Source organism: Halyomorpha halys, unplaced genomic scaffold (assembly GCF_000696795.3).
Source record: "Halyomorpha halys isolate HHAL.00 unplaced genomic scaffold, Hhal_1.1 Scaffold297.1, whole genome shotgun sequence".
Lineage (NCBI taxonomy): Eukaryota > Metazoa > Arthropoda > Insecta > Hemiptera > Pentatomidae > Halyomorpha > Halyomorpha halys.
This window is the reverse complement of record NW_027109687.1, coordinates 676,218-693,784: the sequence shown is the minus strand read 5'-3', so window position 1 is coordinate 693,784 and position 17,567 is coordinate 676,218. Positions and strand designations below refer to the sequence as shown.

The window sequence follows — 17,567 nt, the reverse complement described above, 5'->3', positions numbered from 1 at the left end:
CTCATAGTAAATTAGTAAATATGGTTATGGGCAAAAATTGTGAAAATCATATCATTCTTGGGACAAAAGTGGCACCAGTTCGAAACCAAAAAGAAGCAGATTGAGATTCATTTCAGAGTGGTTCCATGGAATAAATTTGAGCCTCATACTCAAGGCTAGAATAGGTTGGTTATTTAAAATAAGACATAAGAATTCAATAATCTTTAACAACAGTCTTTACTGGTGCACATTACCCTGAACTGTAAGCTCTTAACCCCTTAAAAAGAAAGTAACAAAAGTGCATATTTGGAAATTCAAAGAAGACATTAAAGCTGTGACAGCTGAAGAAATGTTCTATTTATATCAAAGAACGGCTTACCAATTTTGCTGAGAGAAACTTATTTAGTTATTTTCATTCTGTAGATAAGGACTTAAAAACTTGAGGGGTTGGTGTGTGTATGTGTTAGGGGCAGTCAATCCATTTTGAACTACAGTCTTTTGCAGATATTTTTATATGTTACCTAGTCTTATCTCCAGTAATAATCTTGTTTAGAAATATCGATTTTGACTTATGAGAATAGACATGTGGAAATTGACATTCATTATTTTGTTCATTGAGATTGAAGGTTGAAATTGAAAACACCTAACTCCATATATTTACATATTCCATAAAAGCTTTTTGTTTTGTTTTTTGTATAAAATATTTTTAATTTAACAGAAAATTAAAAAGAGTATGAAGAGGGGAAACAAAACAAGACATGTATAGAAAACATATTAAAAGTTTGCTAAATTATTTATAAAATATCTATAATTAATTAATTATTGATAAAAAGTAATTTACTAACCATATCAGTATTAGGAACTAAAATGAAATATTGCAGTATATTTTCAAAATACTCTTCATACAATTTAAGCCAAGTCATAATTTGACTAGGAGCAAAGAGAAAAAGTGGTGGAGCATCCTGAGGTCTGTTTTGCAAAATTCCTATTAAACCTAGAACAAAAATAGAATTTATAGCTTAATAAGACATAAATGGCAACTTAACAAAACTAAGAAAAAGAAATATAAGTTTTTACCCCGGTGAAGTTGGGTCCCCATCCACTAAATTTTTAAAGTTCTGATTGCCCATAAGAGTTCAAGAGTGCACCATTATTTTAAAAATAGTTCTCTCGTTTAAGACATGAAAATTACCGTTCATAAGTATGTACAACTTACTACACATTTTGTGCAACTATGACACCTTTTAACTTTTATGCTACCAAATTTAGAACTTTGGTTCTTAAAGACAATATTTAGAACTCTTTGAGAGCTAACAGAATTCTCAACAGTGCTCCCGAAAAACGACAATAATTTTTGAATGAATATTTCCGAAGCGAGAAGTACTGAAAATTATTAATTCTTTAAGTTCTGATAGTTAACCTGGGAAATAAAAAGCTCTAAAAAATTCTTTGAGAAATAGCTCTGTTGTTTAAGACGATATGCGTGGCTAACTTTATTATCAGTGCAACTTTAAGACCCTAAGTTTTTTTGCTATTAAGGAGTTAGTTTATTAGGGATAATTTTTAGTACTCTTAGGCTGGCTATCAGATCTCTTAACAGAACTGTTTGTTATTGATCAATTTTTTTTTCACAAAATAATTGCTGGAAATTATATCGAACAAGTCCAAATAAGTGCAAAATTAAGAATCTAAAACTTGTTCTTTTTTTCTGAGTTAAAAATCTACCAAAAAATATAATGAAAAATTTTGGTTGATAACCGACAGTTCTGTTAGTTCTTCTCTCACCTAAGAGTTATAAAAATTATCCTTAGGAAAAAATATCGCTGAGAGTAAGTAGGACTAGCTCATGGGTAAGGCAATGGACTACTGACTCCAACGGGTTCCAAATCAGGCTGTGGCAGATAATTATTATCTGTTTCACTGTGGCTATGAGTCAGCCCTGTGGCTTTGGTGATTCTGACCAAATTATCTCCTTGGACGACCATGGAATAGTAATATTACTTCCTTACAAAGTACTGCATCCCTGATCCTTCATGAGTTGTAGCGGTACAGATTTAATTTAATTAATTTTTTTTAAAATCACTAAAGTTAATAAAAAAAAATTCTAGGGTCTTAAACTAGCACTTTTTTTTCAGACTTGTAAAATTTCTAGCTATTGATAATTGATAACCGACAGTTTTGATTCTTTGAATGGTATTATCATAACTCAAACAATAAAAATTTGTCTTAAAATAATTGAGAACTCCACACCTCTAAAAATTTAGAGGTTGGGACGAACTTCACAGCTCTTAAATCTTAATTAAAATTAAAATGATTGAGGAAATAAATTGGACCACACCCATGCCACGATTGTTTATTATATTACTACATACCATCACATAGATCACCATGTAGAAATACGTCATTTTGATTTTCAGGATGTTAAAATAGTATAAAAAGAAAAGAATAGTTTTAGAAGAAAATTTTTAGAAGCCATTACAATAGTGCAAAATCAAAATGATGCACAAGAGACACAAAAAATTTAAATGTAACATATGCCGAACTCCTAAATAGATTAAACAAGTAGCATCGCTAACCAACTAAAGCCTCAGTCTGAACAAAGTTAATGTAAAAAAAAAAAAAAAAATGGAAAAGTGACAAATATTTAGCTGCATTTTAAATACTAGGTCTATTTTTTTTTTTCTAAACCTAGTTTTCAAAAAAGTAATAAATTTTACCTAATTAGGAAAAAAATATTTTAGCTACCCAATGATGAATTAGGGTCAAAACGTTACAAATATATATATAATGTAGAACTGTTATAAAAAATGTTTATAGTTATATACTAAAAAATTGTGGGTGTTATGTAGTCCAATTGATTTTCCCCAATCATTTGGTTGATACTTATTAATCCCACTAGAAAAACTAACAAAAAAAGTGGTTTACTATAGATATTCAAATCTTGTGATAAAAGAATACAAAAATGAAATAATGGCATTATTTACATATAGTTATTTGAACTATGATACCTTATAAGTAAAAAAAAAGATTTAAAGCATTATTCTTTTCTATAGATATCTCGTCTCAAAAATCATTTTATTGAATACCATTGGAACAATGCATTGATTTTTTTTTTTCTTTTAAATATTTAATGATTTTTTGGAACTTGTGAGGTATAACAGCTTGAGCTGCGGTATGGATTTTATTTTCAACTTTAAGATTAAAATTAAAAATAAACTAACCAAGAACAAACGTTTTATTATTTTTATGTCAATGAGAATGTTAAGTTTATAGGTGAAACTTATCAAGACTTATACTTCCAAAAAATCAATTAACTTATACTGTTGTCTAAAGATTTTTTTTCACAAAGCAAATACATACTTAGTTTAACCTTGAAAGGTTTTTCCAATTACTATTTGAAAAACGCTGCAGATTATTACAAAAGGTTTTATATTCACTTAATTATATGGATAAATAAAAAATTGTTTCAGAATCACATAAATCCTAAAAAAATATTTGGAAATTGCAATCTTACAAGATCATCCTGGGATGACATGTGACTAAGGTGCCAAATTAAAACAGAAAGAAAATTGGTATTCAGGTATTGGAGAAAAGCTGTGAACAGACAATGGTAGGAATTCTTTTATTTGATTTTAGATTATACTTATCTTGAAACATATAACTTCAAATTTAGAAGGAGAGGTTTAAATTTTTTTTTCTGAATACTAGTCACGATTTAATGTCTCTTAGTGGATGTCCCTAACAATCATAATGGAGGGTGTTATCCTATGCTTTACATTAATGTGAACTACAGCTTCTAAGAAGACTCAATAACTGTCCTCATAAGGACTAATTTATCAGTGAATTTTTATAGGCTTGGTGAGATAAAACTTTATAAATAACTTCAGTAATGGAATATAAAATTTAAAGATACGGCATTCATTTAATTTAATAATTCAATACATTTAAAATTACCAATGTGATGATCTGCATGGAGATGAGAAACATACACAGCACGTAAACTAGCAAAAACTTTGGAAGCTTCTTTAGGCCCGAAATAGCGCACAACTTGCCCAGCAGTACCTTCACCACAGTCCAACATAATTCTACAGTCATCACTGAAAATAATATATTTTAGATTTAAATAAAATAATTAAAATATAAATATAAAATATAGTCAAATCAGAGGTGGTAATAATGGTGATAAATTAATTCTTGATAATATATTAAGAACTTTGTAGAACTAATAAATTTTAGTAACCTCATACTCAGAAGAATCGCTGATGTATTCCTTGTTTTGTTTGGAATGCAAGAACCTGTACCCAAAAATATTATGTTGGGATATTCTTCAACTGAAGGTGGAAATTTTGCTAGTTCCATTTGGAATTTTGATACCTCATCTGAGAACCCCTCGACTCCTTTGGCCTCAGTTTTAAAGCCTTCTGGATCTATCTGAAGAGACTCAATGCTAAAAAAAGAGATAATATTTAAGATTAAGAGAGAACACATATGAAAGATATACAATGTTAATTCAAAAACCATTTATATAAAGACATAAACATTTTATCTAGTTGTCATAATCATATTATTTTATTAGTTGTTAATTATATCATACTAAATATTTTCTAATATTGTTAGCTCAATTGCTTAAATCTTTCAGAACAATTAAAACTATTCTGTTTAAATTTTACAATGGGAAATATAATAGCTCATAAAGTGATTAAGTGTATAGAAAAAATTTAATTTTTCATTAGTAAAAAGTACTTGAATAAGTAATGTTCAGAACATTAATGAGGTGACAAAAATAATGCACAAATTAATTAATTGGAACTCATATTAAAATCGAAAAACAGAAGTGCTCTGGTTCCGAACTGCTGTGATAACGAGTACACTCAAAAAATGTCAAATAAAATAATATCAACCAAATGCAGACAGGGGTCCTAAAGACACTACCAGGGCCACTAATTAGTCGGAACTGCTATAAAAAAACTAAGATGGTCGGTCCGTTGCTAGGGTGACGCCTTAGCAACAATCATCAGCCCCTAGCAACTGTCTCTATTACTCATTATTACAAACAAATTTAATTACATATTTTTTTCTTTTCATATAACTAAATCTAAAAAAACAATACAAATAAAAATATAAGTAACTACATTAAACACTAATAAAATTCAAATACTATTTACAAGGTAATTATATTATGGCGATATTATTTTATATATAGATTCATCTTCCAAAATTTTTGCTAAAGATTTTGCTTCTTTGAGACACCCCTGAAATTTATCATAAGTGCTATTTAACCTAGATAATCAAGCTTTAAATAAATTTATTTTTTCAGGATTTTCTGAGCAGGAAAACCCAACATCCCTAGTATCTTTTATGTCCTGAGCTAAATCCTCTAACTCATCTTCAAGCTCTGATAACTGAATTCTATTTTTATCCGCTTTGGGCCCCATTACTTACCTTAATTGAAGGGCAAGGGACCGCCCACCCTGAGAATCCCTTGCTGTACGTTTTAAGTTTCCATTTTCTTTGAAACAAATTTCCTAGTCTGTGCTAGCAAGAGGGCAGCACACAACACTCATAAGGTAGATAGATGTCCTTAATGTTGCTAATCGGATTTTTGTAACTAAACTATACTAAATATGTTTCTATATGACCGTCTACATTGAAATCTTAATAGATTTTGGCTACATACCTGATTCTTGATTCCTAAGCGAATCCCAATATTGCTAGATGGATGTGTTTTCGAGAAAACACGCACCAGAGTAATCAAGTTTAATGTACAAGTAAAAGAGAATTGAAGGATTCCCCATAACCTTTACCTATTACAGATGGAAAAGGACTATACTCACTTAACAAATCCTCTTCATAGCTGTTGTGAATAGGACTTTGCCTTAAAAATTACTGACAGAGGTCACAACTTCGAGAAACACCAAATATGATGCCACTTATGGTCAAAACTGATTTAAATTTTGAATATGATATATTAGACAGCTCCACTGTATTCCAGGATACCACGGTATTCCCAATTCTTTGACCCATTGTCTATCTCACGTCAAAAATTTAAAGGTTCTTGTTGGCTGTAATTGAATGAAATTAACAGGTCTAGAGTGTTACTCGTCCATTTCTTGATATTGAACTCTCCTCTTTTGAATAACTGAATTAACTCTTTCTGAAGTTCGAGGGATTCATCAATAGTATTCGCTCTAGTTAGGATATTAACCACGTATATGTTATCTTTCAGGACGACAGATGGTTTTGGATAGGAGGATCCTTTATCATGTATCAACAGATGAATTTCCCTTATAGCTAAGAATGGTGAACAAGATAGCCCAAAAGTAACACGGTTTAGTTGATATCCCATCATTGATTTTGAAGAATGGAATCGGAAAATAAAATGTCGATATGGTACATAATCCGGGTTCGTCTGTATTTGAAGGAACATTTGGCATATATTTGCGGCTATAACATATGGGCATTGACAAAAATTAAGCAGTACATGCCTTATATCTAATTGCAGCTTAGGACCTATTATGAGATGGTCATTCAAGGAATTAAGTTCAGCAAATAATGAAGCATCAAAGACGATTCGAATTTTGGAATGCAAGTTGTCTTTAATTACACAATGGTGTGGAAGTAAATATCTAGATGGAGCAACGGCCAGTGAAACATAATTGAATTCCAAATACTCCTTGATTGTATCGTCATAACTTTCTATCAGCTCCGGTGATTTATGTAAACGGTGCTCTAATTTTAGAAACCGATATAAGGTGGGATTGTAATAACTGCCAAGATTCAGAGGAATTGAATCTTTAAAAGGTAACCGGACAATATATCGGCCATTTGCATCCCTTGAATGGGTTGTACGAAAGTGTTCTTCCGCTATAACATTTTGTGGATCAATTTTCACAACTTGGGGAACTGTTTCAATCTCCCAAAATTTCTCTATTGAGTCATTGAGCTCATTTGCAAGTGGCAATTGACAGGAGGTCATTAGTGAAATATTTTTCTCCTTTGAATCCATGTTTTGAGTTAAAGTCTCTATGATTATCCAACCAAACATTGTTTTGAGAGCATCGGGGTAACCCTCCTGACTTATACACTCGCCCAATAGAATTTGTCCGAATAAATCGGCACCCAATAAAAAATCAATGGGACCCAGTTTCCCAAATGTTTTATCAGCTAAGTCATACTGTAGAAAACGTTTGTGCATCACATTAGGGACAGGACAAGGTGGTATCTTATCAGTTATCTTTGGAATGATCACGGCATTCGTTTTAAGACGAGGATGGAATGAGTGCTGGGGCACTAAGGTGCAACACGACTGAAAATTCCCACCTTTTATTGGGATATCGCCGAAACCATGCAAAGGCTGCAGGTTAACACTCCGCTCTAAACCTAAACTTTGAGCGCAGGCTGAGGTTATAAACGATCGCTGTGATCCACAGTCAATCAAAATTCTTATAGGCAAGTATTGCCCATTACGGTCTTCAATTCTAGCTCTTGCGGTACCTAATAGGACTGAGACACTGGACTCGGATAGGGATGACAAAACTGAACCCTTTGAGTCCCTAGTTATTTTGTAAAAATCTGGCATATTTTCTGAGGAAGGATCTGACTCTAATACATTATTATTCTGGGAGGAAGAAGAAATGTTAGGAACTTTCCTACCCCCGTCATTCGTCCACCTGTAAGTAGATGTTGAAAAATGCAACAACGAATGATGTCGCCTTTTACGTTGATTACAAGAACTAGAGCTAGGGCATCTGTGTTATGGACATATCAGTGGACATTAAGACCCTTTTCGTAATATTTTGAAACCTGTGGGGCAGTGGATGTTGCACATTTAAACTGAAATTCGAAGTTAGGTTGTCGGTTTGTAATTGTATGCATTGACTTTGGATAAAATTGGAAAAATCTTCAAAGGTTGGTATGTCCGCTACAGATCCAAATTCAGTTTCAAAACGCTCACGTGAGTTAACATCTAATAATCTCAGACAGAACGTCAATAATATGAATCCGGAAGGGTCCTTAAGATTCATATTTCTAAAAGCTGTCACACTCGTACCAGAGCTGCCCAGGCTTGTTCATAACCATCAGAAGTTGTCAGAATAGCCGCTATAGATTGTAGCGCTGTACCCTTTAAAGCGGACTTGAGGTAATGAAATTTTTGTATTTCACTCAAGTTTACATTATTATGAATTAATGAAATAAAAGTGTCTTTGAACGAAACCCAATCAGAAATTTCTCCATTGAATGTGGGTAGATTTATGGTCGGTAATTTAATGCGCGGTTCAAATTCCAACTGATTACTATTTTTGATCATTGATTGACTGGCGCAGTTGTTTCCCCAGCGATCTCAAAGGACAAAGCCTTGTAATACAGATTTCTAGTCTCGGATCGAAAAAGGTCAAATCGCGAGATAGATTCATCTTCCAAAATTTTTGCTAAAGATTTTGCTTCTTTGAGACACCCCTGAAATTTATCATAAGTGCTATTTAACCTAGATAATCAAGATTTAAATAAATTTATTTTTTCAGGATTTTCTGAGCAGGAAAACCCAACATCCCTAGTATCTTTTATGTTCTGAGCTAAATCCTCTAACTCATCTTCAAGCTCTGATAACTGAATTCAATTTTTATCCGCTTTGGGGCCCATTACTTACCTTAAAACAACTATTAATATAAACAATAAAATTATAATGAACAAAATTTCAAATAAATGTCTATATCCTGGGAGGACCAAAATTATGAACACATTTAACAATAAATGATTAATCCAAGGCGCGGATTACCAAAATTATGTTATATTTAACAATAAATGTTTAATCCAAGGCCCAGAGGACCAAATAATGTTAAGGCCACCTCAAATCAACTATGTCTTTTTGTTGGAAGGCTTTAAAATGAACAAAAAACAAACTGGCTCGAATTAAACATTTATTTGGCCAATTTAAACATTTTAAAAACTAAAACTAACATAAAAAAATATAAAAGTAAAAATAAAAAGGCGCAAACGCAGACAGGGCTGCTAAAGACGCTACCAGGTCCACTAATTAGTCGGAACTGCTATAAAAAAACTAAGATGGTCGGTCCGTTGCTAGGGTGACGCCTTAGCAACAATCATCAGCCCCTAGCAACTGTCTCTATAACTCATAGTTACAAACAAATATAATTACATATTTTTTTCTTTTCATATAACTAAATATAAATAAAACAATACAAATAAAAATATATGTAACTAAATTAAACACTAATAAAACTCAAATACTATTTACAATTATTTACAAGGTAATTATATTATGGCGTTAACAACATTCAGTAGATAAATTCTTTACTATCCACTCAATAAGATTTATATACAACAGAATTAATATAAACCAGCATTTTTAATAAAAACATTGGAATATTACTTACACATCCCAAGGTCTCCTTGGTCTGAGCCAAATTTTCCCTGTGGTGTTGCCTTTGAGAATACAGAACTCAGAGGATAAATCAAATGTTTCAGGATTGCCATTTGGAATATTTTCTTTAAGCTTATCATATTCCTGTAAGAAAATAATATTTAACAAATAATCAACTATAAGAAATAATAAAATATGACAGATTATAAATAAATAAAACAAAAGCGAAGGTATAGTAATGGGAAGTATTGCAATTGTGAAAAAATTCGAATTCCAGTTTTCGATAGAAATACACATTTTGAGGTCCCCTGAGACCAAATCACAAAGCATTGCAAATTGGCCTATTTGTAGTAAGTCTACCTCAAAATCTAAAAGTCGTATGAAACTGAGACTACATATTTAAGAAGTGAGTATGTCTGGGATGTTACAGCAACTTTTTCGTTAAAATTGATATGCTGGAAGTGCCACTAAATAGAACCAATTTCTCACATTTTTTCATTTTCCCAAAAATGACTAAAACTATTTTGATTAAGTCGGTATGTCAATGTACAATAAGATGGTATTTGATGACAGTCATGTCTTATTCTCATTGAAATAGTATGGCAGAGCTTAAATGCCGAATTTTTAAAATATCTTCCTCTAAAGTACTTTTAATTTTGTTTATTCGAAAAAATAACCAGTTCTCATTGTTGGTAATAATAAACATTGGATAAATACAAAATATTAAAGAATTTTATAAATAACTAACAGAGAAAAATGGAAACAAAGACTTCCTATTCAAACAGGTAAAGCCGAGACTGCCCAATCATTTCTGATTGCATTATGGCTTTGTTATATCTTGTTAAATTTTTGTATTCTTGGCAGGAACATTCATATATACATATACATTCATATATTCATTATTCCCACCACAAGAAACCATAAAATATGAATTTTTATAGTAACAGAAAAATAAAAACATAATTTTTGTCTTATGTTCCCTACCCCCCTGAAAATCACAAAAATAGCGATAACTTCAACAAGATCTAACCAATCTACATAAAACTTGGAGACATAAGTAGGTTGGTAAGTGAAAGTTGTGTGATCGTATCAGATTTTTTATATTTTAAAATATCACACAATATACCAAAACTGCTAGTAGATAAAGAAAAGTTTAAAAGTAAAAAATAAAAATACATTTTAGCAACTCCTTTCTTATTAAAATTAAACAATTTTTTCTTGGAGATTGTTAATAAAAGTAATTTACATTACATGATACACTAATAAATATAAGTAAATAGCGAAATAAATCACCTGGGTAAATCCAGAATCTTTGAGGAGGGGGAAAAATGATGGTTCTATTAGATTTAATTTGTACTGTACTCGGTGGACAGCAGTACTTCCTAAGCAAGTGTTTGCTTCATTCACTAGAAGGTGTTGAGTAGTTAAACGAAACCCTTCCATCCATTTCTTGTAGCTGTATTCAAAATAAAATAAATGAGAAACAAAAATTATTCATATAATCTGTAATCATATAGACACTATTACTTAACAAATAAGATGTATTTATCTTTAGATTTTTGTCTTTTCATTGACTACATTACTTACAATGCTACTAACAAGTAACTGTCAGCCCCTCGATTTTATGTAATTAGTCTTCATCTGATACTATATTTTTCACCAAAAATTACTACCACCCACTATAACAAAATTAATTTCCTCCTGTAATTCCTGCCTTCCTCATATTTAAAAACACTACGGCTTCCACAGTACATTGTGATTCTTGATGGTTTCGTGTTTTCTTAAGTAGTAAACGATTGATTTTAAATGGATAACTACCATAAATTTAGGTATTTTCCTATTATTTCTATGATTCCAAAAAAAATAAAAGCAGAGTAATGCTGGTATGATTTAATAAAGATATAATTTTTTTAATTGAAAAGTTTATTATTATTCCACGATCCAGGGCTTTCCCCATTTTGCTTTTTAAATCTTAGTTGGTTCTTCTCAAAAAGATGAGGTGAATTGATTCTATCACTGGGTTCGTCTTGCTCTAGATATATACCTATCATTGATATGGGGATTCATTTCAATTTGGTTTATATACTCAATATCTCAGAATATTTTATGAATTACATTGATATATGTATGTATGTTGTAATATCCTCTTTTATGAGAAAATAGTTATTTTTATATATAAATAATTTTGGTTATATTTTTATTTTATATATCAACGTTAAATATTGTATATTTGTTGTGTTAAATCAAAAAAGAAAGCTAACTAATTTTGATCAGTCATACATGGAGTGGAAAGATAGTTATTCAAAACAAAGAAGATGGCGGTGGGTATCTTGCAAAAAGTTCATTGAATCGCGGCCATGTTGAGCAGATTCAAATATTTAAAAAACTTTATTTTAACTTCCCATCATAATTGAAATTACAATACATTTAAGAAAAAATAGAAGTTAAGAATAAGTATTAAAGAAAATTATTCATAAAGGAAATCATAAGAAAAAACTCAAAATCGTAGTGCTACAATCGATGTTGAGAACTAACAAGAAAAGGGGAAGGAAAAAAACTTGGTTTTTGATCATTCCTTGCTTAGGCAGGAGGTGGATGACATCGCCTAAAGGCAGGATGTCCTGTGGATCTCTTAGCTACTCTCTATGGTAGACATCTTGAAAAGAGAAGACATCGAAGAGTCACCCAAGAAGAAAAAGGGACTCTTTGTTTTGGATTGCCTGGCGAGAGGACTTCTCCTGAGAGCAGAGGTGAAGAGAATCTTTTGTTGACCTTTAGAAATAGCATTTTGGGAAAGAAGACAAAATGTTTTGTTTACAGTTAGTGAGTGTTTGTTTGTTGACAACGAAGAAATTGAGTAATTGGTATTGCTCAAAATAGAATTGAAGCAGATTTGTAAAGGTAGCTAATAAATAATTTAATTCAGTGTCATTAGTAGCTGAATGCATGTTCTGATTGCATAGAAACCCGCCCTGAGATTAAGAGTCTAAAATGTAATAAAATTCTCCTTTTTATTATTAAAGCTTTTCATTTTAACTCAAGCAATACTTTAAATATGAGAATCACTGAAAACTATATAAAATTCCATTTATTTTACTTTAAATAATTTTTTAATATTATAATATATATATAATATTCATGTTCAAATCAATTGAACAATAAACCAGAAGTCGAACAATTTACCATATCATTTATATTTAAATATATGCATATATATTAAAATAACATTCTGTAATGGCCAACTTACATTGGGTGACACATGATTTCAGGAGGTGTAAAATGAACAATAAGAAATGGATGATTTTCTTCTTTTTCTGGTGACTGAAAATGACTAAAACTTCTTTCAAGGCAAGGTAAAAACTTTTCATAGGGAACTTCCACAACTGTAACAAAAATGTTTTAAGATTAATACTACAGTAATCATTTTCAATGATAATGAGTTAGGTAATAAGACTCAAGAAATGAGTCCAAAAAAATTTAACAACACATAAAGAAATAATTTGGTTATTAATACAACCAATAATTGGTTGTATTAATAAGTTATATATAATTAATACGTTGGTTTACTTATGGTATAGGCAAATTCATCTTTCACTTAAAAATAACTTACAATTAAGAAAATAAACAAATACATGACAAACACTTAAATACCAGGGAGTTGATTTTATTTATGTAAATAAAAAACGATAATATCCTTTTAGTAGAATTTAGGTAGCTTTTTTATTTATACTGAGAATACAGTTAAGAATACTTTAACCTGCTTTTACAATATTTGAAGATTTCAATCTCAAAGTTCAATGTTTCAACATTATATTTAACATGAGGGTACTTTTAAAATAGCTAGAATTTCTATTAATTTGTTTGAAGATAATTTTAGCTTTCTTTACAATATTAGTGTTCTATATACATATCACTTCGATAAGTAATCACAAAATGCTCATATCATGCTGCATAAAATAGCTCTTATCCAAAATAATTACCGCTTTTAACAATATATTAAAAAAATAAAATTACCAAAATGCCAAAACTATATGAATCACTAAACAACATCAAGGGAGTAGACTAATTAATTATTAATAATCCTGATTACTAAGCATATAATATTTAACCCACAGCATAACACTTAGGCCTAAGCGACTCTTTGCGATATTTATTTGTCAGACATTTTGGTGTTTTGAAATAATTTATTTTTATTTTTTAGGTTGTATAATCCTTTTCCGTGTAAATAAATAACTAAGTAAAGTAATCAATGTGTTATATTGAACCTATAATATGATATAACAAACCCACCTTTTGTGTTGCGGGTTTTTATTATTTTATTAAAAAGAAGTTTTTAAGAGCAATTCTTTTTGAATGATGGATCTCACCTTTTGATATTCCACTACATATACATGTTTTAATATATTATTAATTATGTTTTAGTATTGTGGTATTATAATATAATTCCACAATACTAAAACATTACAGTTAATGCCATCCTCAGAGAACAGGGAATTAGAAGGGGATAGTAACATTTATAGTAAATTGACTAAATATACCTTTACAGCACTCAGGAAGGAATCCTTTCACAATTCAGATTCACACACATAGTTACCACAAAATAAGTTAGAAAAATTAATTTTTAAAATCTTTTCTTAATAAATATTGTGTTTAATAAACCTCACAAATAAATATACCTAAAAACAAAGGTCCCGGATCATGAGCTAAAGTAACATCGGCAGAACGAACAATAGTTCCATCATTCAGGACAACATCTTCGCCAGCTTTTAATTTTCCTAAGAGAGGACCAGGAGGAACTCCAGCCTCAACACACTTCTCTAAACATAGAGCTCCAGGTTTTGGTTGCAACTTAACAGCATAACACATCACCACATCTTCTTCAGATAATTTTTTTGGACCTAAAAAAAAAATTAATAAAAAATTTAATAGTACAATTAGAAACTTTGTTATAAATAAAATATTTCTGTTTAGAAGGATCTTTTTTCTAACTTATTTATAAAAAAAAAAACAATACATAATTTGGCTGATCATCATAAATACTTCAATAAACAAAACCATATATTCAAAAGAAAACAAGAGAGATTTATAATAAAATGGTTTTCAGTAATTATCAAGAATTCAGGCTTCTAACCTAGAAAATGGCAACCATTTGTCATAAATTATTAAAATCAAAACTTGATTTAGTTGAAGTTGATAAGAAAACATTAACCCCTCCCTTCCCACCTCTTGTTAAGAATTGGTTTGTCCAGAATGAAATAAACAACATTGATATATATCTGACCTCCACTGACAACCATTCTTGTCTTAGCTATCAGTTTATTCGTTGAGGTAGGGGTCAGCAAAATTTTTTAGTAGTCGAGCATATAAATAGAAAACTTTGGTAGGCATTACCGAAATCCTGACTGAATGGCAATTTTTAATTATTAAAACCATAGTAATAGTTAAATTCTCAGTTTTTAGATTTTGGTTCCAAGGAACATCAGTAAGGGTTGATCAGTACTTCAATTTTATAAGCACCCGAATCTACCATTCACACACTACTACCATCATATTCAGAATTCTTTCTGCACCGATATACTTTACCATGCTTGCGTTTTAAAACTTGGTAAAATCTGCCAATATAAAAAACTCATTACAGGTAAATCCAAAGCTTCCTATTATATTTTCTACTATCTTTTGGCACAGTTTTGTCTTTGGATACAACTATTCCCATTGAAATGTTATTCTCTTCAACACAGCACCTCTTGGGAACTGACTACCTTGCATTTATAAGCTCAAAGTATTGAGATGATAATGTATTAAGCACTCTATTTAGAAATAAAGAGTCTGGAAGTTCTACCTCATTTTTCTTCTCTGAATCATCCTATAAACCTTGCTCGCATCCATCTCATAGGTCTCAAAAACTCATTAAAAAGACAATGCTGATATTCGGTGCATAGTCTTTATATATACTGAGAAGTCTGTCCCATATTTGTTTTACTGTAGTACACATATTAATTAGCTTCCTCATCTTCGGAGTTACACTTGATGCGATCAAACCTTGTGCATAGATCTACTGTTCTATAACTAAATATATCCTCTAAAATAAAAATTTACCATCATATTTTGCGCTTTTAAACTGATCCAAAATACTGATTACCAATTTGACCAATATTATTAAATCATGTTCATGCTTTATATTTTGTGTTCTCAATGTCCTGAAAAATAGACTCCCTAGGTACAGACTATTTTTTAATGAGTCGATATCATGAAAACTATGTTAGTGTGAGTGTGCCTGCTTCAAGGAGTTGTCAAAGTAAAAACAGTGTGAAGGTAATAAGAATTAAAAAAAATGGAAATGATCAATTTTAATTTTGATACATTTAATCAATTAAATGTATCAAAATTAAAATATACCTAAATGATCAATTTTAATTTTTGAAAACGTTTGGTACCTAAGTAAATAGCATTGAACTTGGATAATGATCTATATATAGGTATTAACTTAAATTTCAATGAAAGAAAAAAGCTATTATGTTCTAGCATCATACAAAGTTTGATAGTATAAACCAAAATGTTTATTATTTACAAAACAAGGAGAATTTGTGTAAACAGGGTAATCTTCATTCATAAACATAATAAACTTTAATAAAGAAAAGACTAACCAGGTTCTGCAGAAGAACTCCTCCTCTTCATTTCTGATTTTTTTTCATGTTCATAATAATCAATTTCATCTTCAATATTAGTTTCATCACTACTATAACAAGAGAAATATACTGTCAAAAAAACAAATTTAAAGCTTATTTTGATTTATAATAAAAGGGTACTTTATTTACACTATAGAATCAGTGGCAGATACAGGTCTTCTATTTTGGGTTGCAGCTAATGGAATATATTTTACGGTTATGACGTTGTCTTCATAAACATCTTTAGTAGTACAACTTGCTGTTTTAATCGACAAATTTTTTAAAACAACAAATCTTCTTGTAGCTGGAAACATGGAATCCTAAAAGCAATATTTTAATCACAATATCATAACAGTAAAAAACTATTGTATTCATTTTGTCACAGGGGTAGTATATTAATAAACAAATATTTAGAAATGAATGTACACTTTTTTAAGTTAATTGTGACTGATTACTTACAATTAAAATCATTAAGCATAATTAAAAGAACATACTATGTTTTCTGGACCATGAAGAACTAGTTGAGGAACACCAACATCTTGAAGAGTTAGTGCCACCCCGGGTAAACCTCCGATATTTTTCCATGAACCATAAGTTATAAAAATGTGCTCTAATTTAGAGAGTTTAATTTTATGTTCATGAGCTAGTCTTTGAGACCCTTCTCCACAGTTAAACAAATATCTATAAACCAGATATAAAGATGTAAAATAAATTACAGAAATAAATAAACATAAGAACTTTACATGTACCATTGAAAACTAAAAAATCCTAAATTAAATCGTACCTGGATTGATCAGTGAATAAATATAAAGCTCTAGGGGCTCCTTTAGCACCACTGCCCAAAATTTGTAAATTGACTATTCCTGGAGAATATTTGCTGCTTTTCTCTTTTATTTTTACCCTTTGCTTCTTGAGAATTTGAGTTTGAGTATTATCTCTTGGCATCTTTAATAACAATTCGTTTAACCTGGAATGACTTGAAAACCTTGCCTTCAACACACTGAAGGAAGGTTGAAATCTTAAACTACATAACTGTGAATTTAACAGAATGGTCATTCCGGTGATGCACTGATTTTTTTAGTCATATTATAGATTTTGTTAAAGAACAGGGATATAATCATGCCATGTCATTCAATTTAAAAACACTCATAATAAGTAATAAAGAACTTGACAAATGCTTGGGTAACTCTCCATGTGCCTTCAGAGAGGTTTCATACTGTTATATATTTGTATATACATAAATAATCGATTTCATATAAAAGATTTTTATCTCTTAAGACAGTACAAACGAGCTGTCCATATGAAAGTAAATTGTGTCATTTCTTTTTCAAATGTTCCTAAATTAGTTTTGGTGTATCGTTGTTAATTTCCCAGCTAGTGGGTTTATGAAGAATAGATGAGACATTACAAATTTGATCTCATTTATTTATTTTCTTTATATGACTATACATTCTCAGTATCACCTAGCTAATGTATTCTAAAATAAATTGAAGAAATGAGTTGGCTACTTTATGTTTTATAGGGTGTTGAATACTTAATTC

At 30.4% G+C, this 17,567-nt stretch overlaps 2 protein-coding genes across 8 annotated transcripts in view; one reads left to right on the top strand and one right to left on the bottom strand.

The window, feature by feature from the left end:
* Nucleotides 1–15,199, top strand: part of LOC106680873 (glucose-induced degradation protein 4 homolog) — a 28,998-nt gene extending 13,799 nt beyond the window's left edge. For 2 of the 5 annotated variants that reach the window (XR_010843564.1, XR_010843568.1), the window contains 2 exons: nt 3,450–3,589; nt 12,631–12,746. The gene's annotated coding sequence lies outside the window, so the exon portion shown is untranslated. Of the gene's footprint in view, nt 1–3,449; nt 3,590–12,630; nt 12,747–14,814 lie in introns of those variants that run through there. The other 3 variants (XR_010843565.1, XR_010843567.1, XR_010843566.1) reach the window with 3 other exon arrangements.
* RNaseZ (ribonuclease Z) overlaps nt 1–17,254 on the bottom strand; it is a 29,234-nt gene extending 11,980 nt beyond the window's left edge. For 2 of the 3 annotated variants that reach the window (XM_014420865.2, XM_014420864.3), the window contains exons 1-11: nt 16,811–17,254; nt 16,521–16,707; nt 16,177–16,346; nt 16,006–16,097; nt 14,038–14,259; nt 12,609–12,744; nt 10,655–10,817; nt 9,375–9,505; nt 4,220–4,426; nt 3,934–4,076; nt 825–973 (exon numbers count right to left, since the gene is read on the bottom strand). In XM_014420865.2, coding sequence (XP_014276351.1) covers nt 825–973; nt 3,934–4,076; nt 4,220–4,426; nt 9,375–9,505; nt 10,655–10,817; nt 12,609–12,744; nt 14,038–14,259; nt 16,006–16,097; nt 16,177–16,346; nt 16,521–16,707; nt 16,811–17,082 — 1,872 coding nt within the window. In that variant the 5' untranslated portion in view covers nt 17,083–17,254. The remainder of the gene's footprint in view (nt 1–824; nt 974–3,933; nt 4,077–4,219; nt 4,427–9,374; nt 9,506–10,654; nt 10,818–12,608; nt 12,745–14,037; nt 14,260–16,005; nt 16,098–16,176; nt 16,347–16,520; nt 16,708–16,810) is intronic. The other variant, XM_024361344.2, reaches the window with a different exon arrangement.
* Nucleotides 17,255–17,567: the final 313 nt, after the last annotated feature.